At 37.4% G+C, this 17,114-nt stretch overlaps 1 protein-coding gene across 1 annotated transcript in view; it reads left to right on the top strand.

The window, feature by feature from the left end:
- LOC103907071 (triadin) overlaps positions 1 to 17,114 on the top strand; it is a 100,805-nt gene that overhangs the window by 77,070 nt on the left and 6,621 nt on the right. The window contains exons 10-11 of the mRNA XM_019474601.1: positions 1,105 to 1,299; positions 5,841 to 5,900. Of these exons, the coding sequence (XP_019330146.1) occupies positions 1,105 to 1,299; positions 5,841 to 5,900 (255 nt within the window). The remainder of the gene's footprint in view (positions 1 to 1,104; positions 1,300 to 5,840; positions 5,901 to 17,114) is intronic.

The raw sequence follows: 17,114 nt of genomic DNA on the forward strand, positions 1-17,114 counted from the left end.
TGATCTGACATATACATTTTCCACTATAACTGTTAAGCAAATTCTTTCTTCACTAGCTGGCAATATTTGGTCATGCCGTGGCTTTGTTTGTAAGAAGGAATTGCCCTTATACAAATATCTGTATTCTATTTTAGAATAGGTAGAACTATTCAGTTTACACATTGATAAAATCAGTCTAATCAGCCCAGTGGCTTAATAGAAATAGAAGTCCAGTCTTACAGAAGACATGGATTTTGTAGCATTCAAGTTTTACCTTAAGGATGGAGACTTTTAGAGCTATGAAGAAAACAGAAATATGAACATCACACTAAACAGATTAGTTTAAACCATATTCAGTGTCATTTTAAACTACTGTTGGGTTTTCCACTGAAGTGAACTAGAAACACACATACTGTCAGCATCCATGACTCAGATGAGAAAAAGCTGCTGATACATACGAGCAGAAGGAATAGTTGTGGTCTCACCAAGCTCCGTGTAGCTTCAGCCACTGGTATTTGCAATTCAGTAATTCTGTTTGGAGACCTTCTCACTCTGCTGCATAGCGCATCATGAATTGGCCTGTCTCAGACTAGTCTTTCAGCTTGTGGAATTGGTGTAGAAAGAGACTCAAGAGCTCAAAACTTCTTGGGCAGAGACCTAGAATCGGTGCATAAAAGCAACCCTTACAAATAGCCACACTTTAAATCAGCTACTTTTGCAGCTTACACAGAGTTTAGCCCCAATCTCTGAAGTCTAAAGTTAATCAGATTTAGCCTGGAAGTACCTCCCATATTTGTTTGCTTCATGACCAACATTTGTCTCCCTAGTTTGTACCATAAAAGCTAGCATATTGTCATTAAAATCATTGAATATTATTTGCCATAGCCTACTATGCTTAGTATCAGTCAAATACTTGGTACAGGACTGAAGACAAAACATGCTTGCATCTCATATTCCTGTCTAAGTCTATCTGGTTTTAGGGGATTATAGCTTTCATCAGATCTGAGCAAGGTGTTAATGATGAAGGAAAACTCATTAGTAATAGCACAAGATAAAATAAATGGTACTGAGTATTATTCTGGGGGGAAAGAATGACACTGAAAGCTTGTTCTTTATTACCTGCAGAGGAGAAGAAAGTAAAGAGCACTAAAGTGGAAGCAAAAGTTAAAAAGGAAGCGAAGGATGGAAAAGGAGAAGCAAAGACGACTGAGAAGGTCAAGCAGACCGAGACTAAAACAACAGAAATTGGGCTAATAAAGGCCAAACCGAAAATTAAAGAAGAGAAAGCTCTTCAGACTGTAACTAAATCGGAAAAGAAAGGTAAACAAAACCAGGAGGAAACAGAGGAAGATCTTAAAAAGGTAGTAGGGAAGAAGCAGAGAGAATGAAGTTAAAGCTGGCAAGGACCAAAGTCCACCCATGAAAAACAAAAGTGCAGTACAAATAAATTCCAGATGAATCTCAGACTGCTAGAAGGAGACTATCAAGAATAAATTAAGTTTAATCTAAATAACCAGAATGTTCTAACTGTTTGTCATGGCTAAAGTTTCATTTTAGTTTAAATCCTTCTTTAGCAAGGACCAATTTCTCTTCAGATAGGCTGGTGTCTTCATGGATTTTCTCAGTAGCATCTTCTGTAGTGTATTGTTAATAAAGTTATTTTGGAAAATACAGACTGTCCAATGACCTGCTGGGTCATCTGCACGTCTTTTGTAACAAGGAAAGTAGCAGCAGAGGAAAGGGAATGTAATAATTTGTATTACATCAGATTATATGAGGCATTGTCATGTTGCCAGGTATTGTATGACGTAGTGATATACCTGTCTGATGTAATTTGATGTGATCAGCTTCCAAATTTCTCCTAAAAAGGAAAGAAATGCCATTACCCTGGTGAAAGGAAGAAATTAAGTGATAAAACAAAGGATCAACATGCATCGACGCCAAACACAAGTGTCAGCTATATGCTGCTCTTTGTCAGAGTCAGCCTGGGTTCGTCCACTCCCAAGTTGGCACTGACTGGTCCCCTGATTTCCCTGTGGCTCTTCCATGGCGTTAGGTACAATTTTGTATGAATGAAGGCGGCAGGACCTGGCTCTCTGTACATGTTGCCACACTGCAGGCACAGGATTATTCTGACATTAATAGAGGCAGCTCAGCATTGCGTGGCGCACCTATCTGATCCTTTCAGCTGATAACCACAGATAAATCATTATGCCTGAGCATCAAAGCAGCCATCTCTGCCTGGATATCTGAATCTGCCCAGGCAGATTCTCTCAGAATTTCAAAGCCATCAGCTCTGGGCCCCTTAGGAGTTGCCTAAATTATACATTTCTAGAAATCTGAAAGGAGAGATTTTGAGACAGAACCCCCTTTCTGAAATGCATAGTGTGCTGAACCAGTATTTTTTAGCATTTATTTCTATTCTAGTTAATTTTGGTTTTTACTTGAAATGCTGGAGCCTTTGAGGCATAAAATCAAAGCAGCATCTTTCATGCTGATTGCTGTAACCAAGGGGAAAGTTCAGCAAATTGTTGAGCTCCTCTTGGGAGGTGCAAATCCTTTTCAGTTTTTGTTTGCTCTGACAGAGTTTCAGTGCACAGTGGAATCCACTCCATACTGTTCAGGATAAGGCTCTCAAAAAGCAATGGTGTGCAGATGAGGCACTTTACTCCCTGACAGCAAAATATTTTAAGTAAGTAGGGGTCAAAGATTACAGAGAGCAATAGATAGTGGTGATGATTTTTCATTTGTTTGTTTGGTTTTTCTGGGTTCTTTTCCCCCCCCTTTAACTGATAAATATTAGCAAAATGATCCATCTTAACATCAAACATTAACAGATCACTTTGTAAGTCCGCTTTAGAGTGTGACCCCAGTGACTGTGCACCGAACCATGGCAGGTGAAAGTGGGAATGAGCAGCTGGAGTGGAGGAAGGAAGGAGCCTCTTCAGCTGCCCTTATCACTGGAGATAGGGCTACACCCGTTCGGTGAAAGCTGCCTTTTCTACTTTCGTCCTTCCTTTTTCCACCATAAGCCACTGCTGCCCAGTTGGATACTCTCAGAAAATTCAGTTCTATATTTCAGTCCCACTGTGACCCAAGGTGAACGTAATTTTGAAGTCAATGAGGGTTTGCCAAGATTTCCTGATCCTGCAACCCTTACTTTTCCTTGCTCAAGGGAGTAGTTCTGCCAGCTTTTCTGCAACAATGTAAAAAATATAACAGTAATCACAGAAGATTTGTTATGATTTCCCTGCTGTTGCATCATTCCTTACTCAAATTAAAATTAAAAAAGATAGGTCATCTCCCAGGGTAAATCACATGAGGCCCAATGACAGAAATATCTATGACCATTTTTATCAATAAGAATCTAGGCCCAAACCTTGACGTGATTTATTAGTACTCAGATGAATATTTGTGCCACTATTACAGAGTTATAAGGTGAAAACTACAGTGTGAAATTCTCTTTTTAACAAGGGAGTTTAAATTAAAATGAATTTTTAGCCATGAAGAGACATTTGGAAAATCATATTCATTTAAAATTCCTTAGGTTTCAATGTTTGCTGATTGGCAGAATTCCCATGAACTCAATGGGATGTTACAGTGCACCTTATTATTTCATATAAAGTAGAAATGCTATTTTTGTTATTCAGAGATTCTGCCTTCAGGTTTTTTTTTAAATCCCGGTTTTCAGGGGTTGAATTACTAAAGAAATCCTACAAATTACATTCCACAAAAAAAAACCCAAACAAACAAAACCCCCCAAAACCAAACCAAACAACCCCCCCTCCCCCAACCCAAACACCCACAATCTATTTTAATCCTGGTCTGTCTATATTACTATGTTTAAAAAATTGATTATTTTAGTATCAATGAAATGATGTGAGCTGCTAGGCCCTCAGGCTATGTCTATGTCATAACCTAAATAGAACCAGCACAGGCTTGTGCTCTGTCCATACAACTTATGTCCCTGACACAGTTTTGTCCCATCCCATTTAGCAGTCTTTCGTACAATGCCCCAGAATGGTCCAGGGGCTCTTCCCAATGGGCAGCATGGATGAAGGCAGCTTGTTTTGGCAAAAGAGGGGAAAGGAAAACTCAGCTTTGTGGGCGAGAGCTGTGCCCTGCCATTTGCTTTCTGGGCTAAAGAATTGGTCTTGGTCCATTTTTATTTATTAATACTGAGGCCCTATTTGCAAGTGTGTTGAAGTCAGTGCAAACACTTTCCTGACTTCAGTGGCTTTAGATGGGCTTACTGAGAGTAGAGATTTGTACATGTTTTCTCACACATATGCTGCTACTTTTTTCAGAAAATTTGCACATAGACTTAGGGCAGATATTGCAGCCAAATTCTTTAGATTCCTTAAGGATGGAATCCAAAGCTGGAGCCAGCCAGAATGATAAATTTGCATTCCTAAGTATGAAAGTAGAAACTATTATGAATAGTCATTAAAGGTTTTAAAAACAGTGTTTATAGCCACAGCCCTGTGTACATCCTGAAAGGTTTGCCCCAGGTTCTACAATACTGACTAGTATTACCCTCGCCATCTCAGTAACAGGAAATAGCTGCATGGGCTCCTATCGACTAGTAGAAACAACTGGATATTTGCCCAGCTTGTAAACGCTTTCCTAATTTCTACAACTGCATAGGAAATCATGACTCGAAAGCTGCAGTTCTCCACCCAAGGACTTCTATGGCAGTCAACGTAACAGAGCAGCAATCACATAAAATCTTCAGCATCAACTAATACTGATGCTCCAGTGAACTATGTAAGAAAGCAAATAATACAATGAGTGTTATATACTTGGGAACGTCATTTTGCATTTAAATATAACAGTTATGCCATTTTTTAAATCTTAAGTATTCCAAAGTCTGCATAATTTTGTTTTGAAGTTGGCAAAGAGAAAGTAAGCGGCTTTGTAGGTGAGTAGGAGAGAGAAGCAACAGGAGGTGGAGAGAGGAAGAGATATAACTTCTGTAGCCTAGGAACTGTGCTAGAACAGTCTAGGACAGATGGATGAATATGCTTAACTCCAGGACAGTTGGGAACTAGCTTAGCTAACCAGAGCTGGCATTTAGTCATCAACATTAACTTTCAAAGCTAATGTCCCTTAGAGTCAAGTGGGGCAAATTGCTTTTTTCTGGACAACTGGAGAATCCAGCAATAATATGTAAATTCTTTTGCACTCAGTTACAACTGGTAACTTTTATTCACCATTCTTAATGTTAGAAATTTTTATTAAGGTCTTCAACTCTGCTTATGTATAGGAGAAATCAATACACAATCAACATTTCTGAAATCAGAGTTTCATTTAGATTCAGAAGCCTTAATTTCTGAATAACATAGTTTTAATATATATATCTCTCCAGATTTAATATAGACATATATTTGTAAAGATTAGCATTTGGAAAATAATTCTGTAGTGAAACAATAAAATTCTGTGGAAAATCTCATTGCTACAGGAGTGTAAGTACACAGAGTTCTCTTTATATTCCCATTCACTAAATGTACATATTGATTATACTGTTAAAACAATATTAACAAAATACTGTGATATAAAACTTTATTGATTTTTTCTATCACCTGGCTGCGACTATTTGAAATGGATCTTCAAGGATAAGAAAAAGTCTTTGGGACCTGTGGCCAGGCAGCAGTTTGCACAGTACTTGCGCATGGGGTCAGGACGTATGCCAAAACCGAGGCTGCACACTGCTGACCTGGGGTGTGCACTGCGCCCTGCTGGCCCAGAAGAAGAGTTAGTTGTTAAATCGAAACAACATTAAATAGAAACAACTGTTAAATAGAAACAACATTTTAAATTTACTTTCTCCATTACTCTTTTTTTCCTTTTTGCTCTGTTAGATCAATATGCATTCTGTCGCTATGTGATTGACATGTTTGCGCAAGGGGATTTTTATCCAGGTACTTTCCTACATCATTGAACTCTGTTCTAATATTCTTCTGTTTCCCTGAGAGTTTCTGCTCCTTTATGTATTAAAAGTGTGTTTTGTATTGTTGAAAGCTCTCACAAGTGCAACAAAGGGTGTGCAAATAGTTTTAATAAAGCATAAGAGCTAATGGCTGTATTATTAAAGCTTTTAATTTTCTGTCTACATTGCATGCATTAAAATTAAGGTTATGTTAAAAGTAGAGTCAATGGAAGGCTATAGAAATTGCTAAAATTTTCCATGCTTTTTTTGGCTGAGATGCAAGAGGAAAGAGCTTATTGTTAATAACTTATTGGGTTTATTGTTTTTTTTTCCCCACAAATACCAAGCCTTAACCCCAGAATGCTTCAAAAATAGAACAGCCATTGTTGTTCTTAGTATATAAAATATCTTAGCTGATCCATCACTTCTGTGCTCTATCTTCTTTCTTCCCACGTCTCCATGCTCATCTGTTCTAACACAGACACTTAATTCTTAGCCAAAAAAAGAAGCTAGAGCTACTGATGATGACTGAGCATCATATCATAATATTAAGTCAATCTACCCTGACCTTATTAAATGGACACTCTTCCTTCTGAAATCCAGTGCAAGAGGACATACTATAGAGAGGGCATAATCCTAGGAATGATAAGCAACAATATTTATGAAAAGAGTCAAGGATAGAATATTTAGGGACACACTAAACCTTACAAGCTTTGTTTAGTCAGTTATTTGCTCAAGAAGCTCTCTGCTGGTCCTTCTCTGAATTGGATGTGTTTTCTTACCTCTACTTTGTGGCTTAGGTCCTCTCTTGGCATGCCCAGGTCCAGTCAGAGCTGGGAAGTCCTAAGGAAGTAGCTGAGAAACAGAGACTCTCAAAATGGGGAGAGGGAGGACACAGATTTTTGTGGAGGGAAAATGAACAAGCTTGGGATTTTGGAGGCACAGAGAGGGTTTGTATTGCCTGTTCTCAGAGAGTGACATGGAGAGATAGGGGATTCCATTAAAAGAGACCAAAATATTATATCACCTCTAGGAGTTTTAAAGACAGCTGGTTATAAACAGAGGGACTGGACTAGACTCAGAGTGGGAGAAAGGTTAGCAAAACCTTCCAGAGACCTTCAGTTACACTTTGATTTAAAAAATAAACCCCTGTACCAGATGTGATTCATCTAGTTTCTGGCTTTATACAGCTGTACCATTAATAAATCACAACACAGAGACTTGCATGGAGATCTTCAAGAACTCTTATAGTTCTCCTGACATTTGCAAGCAGCTTTGGCACGTCAGAGCTCTTTTTTCCAGATGGCTCCCTGGGCTGTTTGACACTCTCCTAAGGCAGAACAGACATGCTGTGGGAAGGGAGTTTTGGAGAAGATTGCTTTTCAGTTTTGACCTTTCCAGCTACGAGGAAACTGGGAAGACCATGAAGGGGAGCAGGGAGATAGAGAGGGAAGTCTGTAGTGACTTGAATTTCAGAAGATAAAAGACATGACTGTCTGCTCTTGCCTCCCAATGTTTGCCTTGTGTCATTTCAGTGTGCTATGACAGAGTTGTGCTAAGAAACCACAGGTTAAACAGATGAAAAATGTTCAGTGGTCATTAGGTGGTCAGCTGGCCTTACAGGTGAACAGCTAGGGTGACAGCTTGAGGCCCCAGAAAGTGGGAATAAGTCATAAAGCAGCTGAAATCATCTGATTTATAGGTGAAAAGGAAGGGGACAGCCCCTTAACTTAGGGTCTCCAAAAGTCCACCCATGGCTCCACCTGTAAAGCAACTGCTTTTTGACATGCTAAGTCATTTGTCAACATCTGAAGTTAAATGCTGTGAACGGTTGTTGTGATGGAACCTGATGCATTTTTGCAGGAGGTAAAATAAAGCATTGCCTTCAAAATAAGCTTTAGTCAACCTACAAGCTGTGAAAGGCAATGCTGAAACATCCAAACCGTGTCTCTGAGAAGCAAGGTAAAGGCCAGGTGTGCCCAGCTCTGTGCTCTTTATAGCAATCATTGAGGAGAGTGCCACCAAACACTGCTCAGGTAGTGTTTGTTACGGCCTTTCTCAGGCAACGTGCTCATTTCACACTGGTCTTTGTGAACTGAAATATTACTGTAATTCATTTTCTTGAACAGATAAATGTGGGGAAAAAACCAGCACACTAAGTCCCTTTAATAACCCTAATATCCAATTAGCTTTAAAATCTGCTATATCTTATCCTTTTATCGGTTTATATATTTTATGGTAAATTACATTGTCCAAACAAAGAGATCTGAGTGCAATTCAGCTAAGGAATTTAATTACAGTCACTCTGACACTGCAATACTTTCAAACCAGGAATCATTTCTGTCAATCCCAATATTGCCATTTGTGAAGGAGAAAAAACACATTTTTCTCATAGAAAATTCCTTTACATAGGTATATTGGCTTTTTGTAGGATTGTTTACACCCAATGTGAATTTCTGTCTTCATGAGTTTATAAGAACAGTGTCCCACTCATTAGATTCCTTAGGCATAATATATGGATTTATAATGTCAGTAATAAGAATATCATTCAGTATTTATTCTTTGATAATTTTTTTAAAATATTTGTATTATTGAAAAATTCATATTAATTACTGGCAACATTAGATTATTTTAGGTTTACATAAATTTTATGCAAGAATCTATAGCAAAGTAGACCATTTAAAATGGCATTTTATAGTGATCAAATAATTAAAAGTAAAGCTCAGATCCTTGGGTTTCATTAATTAGATACACTTTTCAAAATATATCAATTAATACATTTTGACAGTCACCTGAACAATCTATTGGAGGTCAGCTAATGCTTTTGTGTTGATTTTAACGAATGAGGCTGAAATGTTGTTCATTTATTCAAAGTTTTGTCATGTTACTGCAGTCTTAGCTTTAAAAAATGAATAAAATGTATGTAAACTGCAAAATAAATAACAATAAATGAAAAAAAAGCCCAATAAATAAAATGGCAAAGTCATAGGAAGACATAAAAGGGAGAATTCTTGCTAAGCTGCTTCCTAAAGCGTTAGCTGGTTTTCTCTTTTCTCTGGCCAGCTTTTGTCCCTGATACTGACTAGTTTCATGCAATTACCCTATGGAGCTTATACCACTCCTGTAAATCACAATAATTATATCAATATCAATAGCAATTATCTTCCAAGACTTCTATTTTACTTTTTATAAAAGAAAAGTATCTGAGGTTCTCAGCCCTTTACAACAGATATCAGTGGAGTTTTAGCCATAAACTCAGATAGGTTTTGCTAAACCAGAAGTCCATCTCATGAATATCATGACTGCAACAGTGACCTACCCTGGATTCTACTGAGACATTTATAGATAGCCCTCTTGAGCTCTACTGTATACAGTATAAAAAAGTGCTTTCTGATTTTATCTGATGAAGTATGAAGCTTGAGAATATTTTTTACTTTCTGTCTAACATGCATGTGATAAGTGACAATTTCTCAGAGGGACTGATGAACCACCTTTCCTCCAAAGGATAGATTTTCTGATCTTGTTTATCCCTGGACTACAGTTTCTCAGCCAAGTATGGGCAGTACTGTCTCAGCATTAACAAATCGCTCTGTCCAAATTGCTTTGTACTCCTTTTGGCTGCCTGTAAATGAAGAATTAATATGCATTTCTTCCTGAGTTAATTTTCCAAGTTTTACTTCTAAAACTTTAAAACCTAAAGAGGAAAGCTTGGTTTTTAAGAGATGCTGAGACACATTGCTTCTGACTGGCACCTCTATTCTTCTACTGGCGCTGGTATTTCTGAGGTCCAAGATAGCTTTTCTGATAGGGAAGGCCACTGACTTTCATCTAGTTTCATGGATATGGTCTATTCCATGTATTTGATAATTTATTTGATATTCCTGAATTTTGTTCTGAGTAATATTTCTAGTGTTCTCATTCATTTTTTTTGGTAGTTTATTGGTAGGAAAAAAGGTTCTATTTTAGTAGAAACCTTTAACTTGATTTTCATAACTATTTTTTTGCCCTTAGAGAGTTTGAAATCCTCACCCATGTGGATGGATTTCAGGGACACTAACTGGTCACTCTTTTAGCATGTAGCGCATGCTTCTGGATCTGCTCTATTTTATTCCCCCTGTGCCATACTCCTGTTTTACCACTCCTCCCCTGCTTTCCCTGCAATGTTTGCCAGCTTGCTTTACATTTATGTTTCCTGAACCACTTTGGCAGATCAAGGAGTTGTTCCAATGAAATGCTTTTTTTATTTTGCAGCTACCTAAAGTGGATTCTTGCATGTCTGTTTTTTTGCATGCTCACCTCAGCATGTGGTTATGCATGCTGCCTACTGCTGAATTAAGAGTGATAAGCATCTCTTGGGTATTTGGTTGTAACGTGGCACCTTTGTTTCCCACAGGCGTACTGTATATTTATGGTCAGATTTTGTTTTCATTTTAATCACTTGGAAGTTTATTTTATGTGCATAGTTTTACTGTATTCTAGTTTTGGTTAAACAACTTGCATTTCACAGTACACTGGACTCACTACTGGATGATCTTTACAGTTACCTAATTGACAACAAAGACAGTGGGAGCACAGATGTGATATTATTGCCAATTTAGCCTATCTAAAATCTTTGCACTGAAGCACCCAGTTACCTTATGGAGCTTATACCACTACATGACTGTTTCCTTCCCTTCCATCAATTTACCCTCACATGTTTATTGTCTATTTCCATGCCAAGGTCTAAAAGCCAAAGTGATGCAGACGATTTTGCTAATCTTATACTGTTGAAAAAATATTTTCCTTGGAGAAATTCATCAGGATTTCTGGCACGTTTACATGGTGAGAGTGTATCCTATAGGGTAAAACAGTCATCCCACCTTCTCATTAAAAAATCATCGAAGACTCACCCTTTGCACATATGCTTATGAAAAAAGACAAACCTAGACAGTTAAGAAATTCAGGCAAATTGTGGCAAGAGTCCATAGGGAATCCTACAGTCTGCTTGGTCCCAGAAAGAAGTGGCACACTGAATGTCCTTCATGTCTACAATGTTCTTCAAAGGCTTGTCTCTTCTCTTCCATTGTCAAGAAGTATTCAGTCAAAGAGCAGGGATTATTACTATTACACAATATGGTAAGAGAAGTCCAAGACATTGTCAGTGTGATACTTGCCATTTAATATCTGAAAAGATTTATGGAGATACTGGTATAAAAGCACATCAATATTGCAAGATCATGGAGTATATTACTGCAAAAAAACTGAGAGCATTAAGTGCCTAATTTTGAAAGTAAAAACGTCTGTATTCGCTGTGGGTGGGCTGTAGCACTGGAGTTAAATACTTGCCCTCTGCTGTTCAGATAGCAAAATGCTTTAGGCTCTTGAACCATTTTTAAGTGTCACTCCTACCTGATTAAAGACTAGGATGTGTTGTGGATATATCAATGACAGGGTGTAACTTTTCACCTTGTTACTTTACATTTACATGGGGACAACTTTGATACCAGTGTAGTTTCTCTGGGGATATATTTGATGCAGTGCAATAAAAAAATCAGTCATAATAAATAAGAAAGTAACAGGTTATTTGCTTCTTGTTTGGAGAAATTCAGCATGAAAAACTGTGGACCGAGTTATAGGCTTACAAATTTGAGAGAGAACGCTAGAGAATACTATTTTTTTCTATGGAGAGATGTTTTCTGATGCTACCTACTCAATAGGCCTCTCCCCTACAGTAGAAAACAAGCAAACCAGGTATTTGTTTTAGTGAAATGCTAAAGGGAGAGTTTGGGAGCTGTGAAACTTTTCCAGTTTTACTTTTTAAACAGGAAGGGTACCTAAGAACTAACATGTCTTCTTGCTCTGAGGGCAGTACTGTACCCCAAAATTTGCAAAGCCTCATCTGGATTAATCTTCAGAGTTGACAGTTAATTGTTCATCAGTTTATAAAAAAGTTGTTCATATGATGAAACACTTGTCGACACATTTATTTCTGCTGATGACATAAATGGAGATGATTGAATGACAGAAGCATTTATTCCTCTAGTAATCTCCTGGGAGAGTTCTGAATACTTTTCAAAGTCTGAAAGAAAGGAAGTAATGAAGAGTAATTTTAAATATATGTATGAAAAACAGAAAATTAAGTTTTAATTATTGAAAAATTTCTAACCAATTTATTAATGTGCAATTCTTGCAACACTTTTAGCTGTCATTTGGAGTCTAAATAGTACTTCTTTACATTTCTATTCAGTTATGTAAAACTATGAGAAGACATCCACTGATGTCATTTTAACAAAGTTCTTGTCTATGACTCCCCTCTCACCCCAAAAGGTGTGTCTATTTGGTCAAACTCTGAAATGACATTGATCTCTTAATGGGGATGTTATCAGCACACAATCCTGACACCATCCCATAGAGGCAGAACAGCTATCCATTATTCCCTGTTTATATCATCCCACCATGAATCAGAGCCAGATGCTGGCATACAAAGCTGCATCTGTTGACACTCTTATGGCACTTTATTGTAACTTTGCCAAAAAAATTTCAAACGACTTTCACTCTTTCAGAAGCAGCTACCCAGGGAATGTGTGGTATTCTGCTTCTGTAGAGAGGAATGGATCTCTTTCTTTGATAGTTCACTGCAAGGCACTCTGACGAGTCAGACTTATGTGATACAAAAGAAAGCCAAAACATTTGCTCGTGTAAATGAGTCTAAATCCTTGATTTTAATGGAAATAAACCATCTAATCTGTGAGGGCAGAGACACTACAATAACAAAAGTATTCTCACACTTGTATTATATTTTATTACTATTATTTCATATTATAACCATTTCATATAGTTCAGTAATCAAGTTTCAAAATCAAGGGTCATTTCAAAAGATTCATTAACAATGTCTGAAAAAAGCTAGTTATGTTGTGGAGGATCATCAAAAGACTCAACCACTTTAGTTTTGAAAAGTAAGCAATTTAGAAAGTAAAGGCAAAAGTTAAATGCCAAAAAAAAGAGCTAATAATAAAAAAATGGAATTTCATATTAAAAAGGTAAACATGAGTTTAAGCAGTGACCTTGTAAAATAGTTATTACAATTACTGACTCAATATCATTGTCAGAAGTGAATTCAATATGAAAAATATTTGCAGAATATTGTTTAAGCCAAAAGTAGTTTTATCCATATTTTTGAGGCATAGTTGGCAAGAAAACAACTCAGAAACCTAAAAGCCATAAGTTCCAAATGTCAGCCTATAAGAGCATATGTTTCTTTCTTAGAGCTCGGATGGCTTCAAGTATGGGGAAAAACACAATTCCCAAAAGAAAGAGCCTCCTTTTCAAGCCTAGATTAGCTCTTAAAAATCAGTATATTGCAAAAGAATCCAGACAATGGTTATGTATATTGCAGATTTTGCTGACAATATTTCTATTTGGAACAGGCATAGGATTAGTTATTTAAAGGGATGGGATACAATTGTTGATAGAGCTGAGATCACATTATAAGCAACGTTGGTTGAAAAGACTATCACTGAAGTCAGCTACATATAGCCCTGCCAAACTTCAGCTGGTAGGGTTCAAAACTTACCATGACAGATTATTCTTCCAGTAAAGATGATTAGTTTAGGAAAAATGTTTCAGCCATTTCCAACACTAAAGATATTTTGCGTTGACCGCTTAAAATTTTTCTCCTTCAGTCCTTTCCTTTCAAATGTTCTAAGTGTTCCTAAACTAGCTAAAAGTGGGACTCGCCAAAAGGCTTGTCTTATTTGTTTCACAGGTTGGAACATCTGCTCAGCAACACCCTATTAGCAAATAGTATAGTCAAAAAGAGTTTAGGATTATCTACGTGGACCCACGTATGTGTACCCCTTGGTTCTGCCATTTTCTAATGTTGGAGAGCAAGCTTGATCTGTAGAAAGATTTTGGTGGTGTAACACCGAGCACTACAGAATCTATATTTTAAACACTTATCAACCTAATAGTCTCTGAAGACCTTAACCAATTGATTAATCTCCTCAAACAATGCCTGGGAAACCATAAAGTCTATCATGGAGTTGCTTAAGCCAACCAAGCCAGCCAACTACATCTTAAATGCCAACCATTTCAGGAAACTAGGAACCTTACGTGGGTTGCAAGTGAACATCTGTCTTTGACAAGACATGACAACCCACAGTCTTCTCCTTCGGTTAGTTGTGTAAAACCAGGTTACATATCTCTAAAATATATATATTTCTAAAATTATAAGTGAGCTAATGAATATACTCCTGAAACTGTCTTAGGGAAATTAACCACCATACAATGAGTCTCTCTCAACTTTAATAGAAAGGAAAATAGCTGTGATCTATGCAAATGTGCCTTTAAACACTTCCTGACGCTGAATACACTGAAACATCATGAAGAAGGAAAAATGTATACTGAAGGGCTTCCGGTTTTCTTCTGAATTTTTCATTAACAAGGCAAAACCTATAGCTCCATTGTGGGACTGAGAGAAGTTACTCTCCTCATCCAAATATGGATTCTCTGCTGGAAAATGATGAAGCTCAGTTTTAACAACAGAAACGGTACCTGGTCACCATACTGCATAGATAAGAAGAGTATAGACAGGATCTACAAATGCTTTGACAAGATACATGCCATCATGAAGCATTTCCAGCTTAGCAATAATTCCTTACCTCTTCTGCTGTGCGAACATGCAATGCAGAGGACAGAAGAGTGTTCAGCTGTGGCCTGAGCAGCATGGGCTCTCCCTGCCTTGCTTATGTCCACTTCCTTCTGCATCTAGTCCACAGCTACTGCGACAGTTAGCTGCGGCAGGACCATTCCTCTCGCCATGCTCTGTTCCTTTGCCGTCCACTTTCTTTCTGCATGTATCTGCCTTGTCAAAAAAGACATTCAGCTTACTGACATATACCTAGAATGAGTCAAGACTAACTTATTTTTTCTTCATCAGGAAATGCTATTCTTCCCTCTGGCACTTCACTTTCCTTCCTCTTGTTTCACTTTGTCCTTCAATACACTCAGTATTATCTGACAAAGTAAACAGCACATAGAGTTCCAAAGGCGTTCGAAGCCCACACACATTAAATCTAAACAATGCTTTAATCTTTTTTTTTTAGTTAAGCTTGACAACAAAATCCTTCCTCTCTCTGTGATATTCATTCATATAATTGCTGGGGGTTTGGGGAGCACTGTGTTACTAGGCAGCAGTTACAGTGTGAAAAATCATGCATGGCTCTTGATTTTAGTCCTGGAATATTTTGGTGGCATGTAGTATCATCGTTATGCAGAACTGCAAAATGAGATGTTTGCAATTCATTGCACCTAACTTAGATACCCAAAAGTTAACTACCAAACTTTAACCTTTAGCTGCCTTTATAGCCAATGGTATGAAATGGAGGCCTCCAGAGGACAATTTTGTCCTAAAAAAGATGCCTAAGATAGAAAAGATGAATTACCCTTTGAAGGTACCAATTTCTCTCCATTGACTACAAATGGATCCCTTGGGTGACTTATCTAGATTTAACTGTCTAAAAGTTAACTTTTAAATGTCTGGTTGAGAAAGAGCCTACATACATTCAAAAAGTATGCTAAAAATGTACAAGCAAGGATTTCGCTCAAATGAAGACTTGAAATTACAAGTTTTCTATAAGATTTCAGATGGTATTATCAGGAGCAGCTGTTGGCTCAGCCAAGAAACCAGCAGTGCCACTCTGAAAAGTATGAACAGCAATAATATCATTGCTATAGCTTTTTGGGAATGAGAGAAGGGAAAAGGAAGAAATGTAGAGGGAAATATTTTCTTCAATAAATATAGAGGGCATTCCCTGTCCAAATGTGCCAAACAAAAGAAGTCTAAATAATTTTAGCATCAGAAGAAAGCCCCAGTCTTTACAGCATCCACTTTCATAGAATTTAAGCTTTGGAATTTTTAGGTGCTGTATGCTTACATTTTAATTTTTTTTAGAAAATTTCTGTTATACCCTTTTATAGGTGGAATAGAAAGGCATGGTAAGTTAAGTCAGTTTCCCAAAAATCATAGAGGAGGCCTTGAGCGCAAGGGTTGGAACTCATGGCAGTGAATCCCAGGACTCTTTGTCTTAAAAATAACCTCTTTATAGGAAAAAGGATCTTTCCTGGGAAAAGGAAAGGGAAGGAAGAATCAGAAGTTACCAAAATGTGGTTGGTTTAAAGTAATCATTATCTCCAATCTGACAGGGTTTTTTGTTCTAGTATTTCTCATAATTCTTCCTACCCCTTATGCAAAACCATCAGATTTAGCTGAAATTGTTTCAGCCTGAAACAGTTCAGGACATGTATTCTGTCTTGCTGTAGAAACCACAGCTGCTGGGGAGTATTGCATCAAACCTGACATCACCGTATGTTTTAAAGAGTGTAAATTTTAGCCTCGAATTTCAATATTTATTTTTTTACTATCTTGTCATTGCCAAAAATATTACAGACATGGCATTTTTAGAAGAAAGAGAAAGCTCACTGAGTTTCTTAATTACACAGAGCCTAACCTTCAAAGGTATTAGATACTTAACACCTACCTAATACTTAGCTCTCATTGATTTTAGTGGGAGTGAGGAACAGGAGCTAGTAGCCACTCCTCACTTTTGGGCCCTACTCCTGATATTTGATCTAATAAAATCTCTCAGTTCTTTGCCCTCTAACTTCAAACTGCATTATTGAAATTCTAACTTCAGAAAAATGGTTATAGATTCACTCTCTTAGGCGATTGTCAAGTATAGACAAGACAGGCAACATATTAACTTCTTATTTCTCTCACTCTGGCAAAAAGATTCAGAGAGGTGAAAAACTTCTCGGCTTGTGGTCACAGCTATTTGGATTCAGTTGGACTTCCAGTGATTTCTGTATTAAACATATTCATTATCTACAAATATCTCTAATTGTGAGAGATTATAGTATCTGTAATTTGATTTTATCAATGCTAGGCTGTTTTTGTTTAGCAAGACCTGGCATATGCACTCTTTCTTGAAGACAACATAAAGTTTTAGCACTTGAAGTAATGTATAGATAGCTTTTCTGACTTTAGCACTGAATGGTTCTGAGATATAGTTGGACTAATGACAGTTGAAATGATGCTATGTACAGGTAAACCAAATGCAAATAACTCATAAATTACTGAGCAGTGATCCCATGGCATGTCAGTGTCCATTGCCTTTCATCATAACAACTTATCAGTCCCCTCCATTCTGTTTAATTGTTAGCAGCAAGT

Source organism: Aptenodytes forsteri, unplaced genomic scaffold (genome assembly GCF_000699145.1).
Source record: "Aptenodytes forsteri isolate BGI_AS27 unplaced genomic scaffold, ASM69914v1 Scaffold217, whole genome shotgun sequence".
Taxonomy (NCBI): domain Eukaryota; kingdom Metazoa; phylum Chordata; class Aves; order Sphenisciformes; family Spheniscidae; genus Aptenodytes; species Aptenodytes forsteri.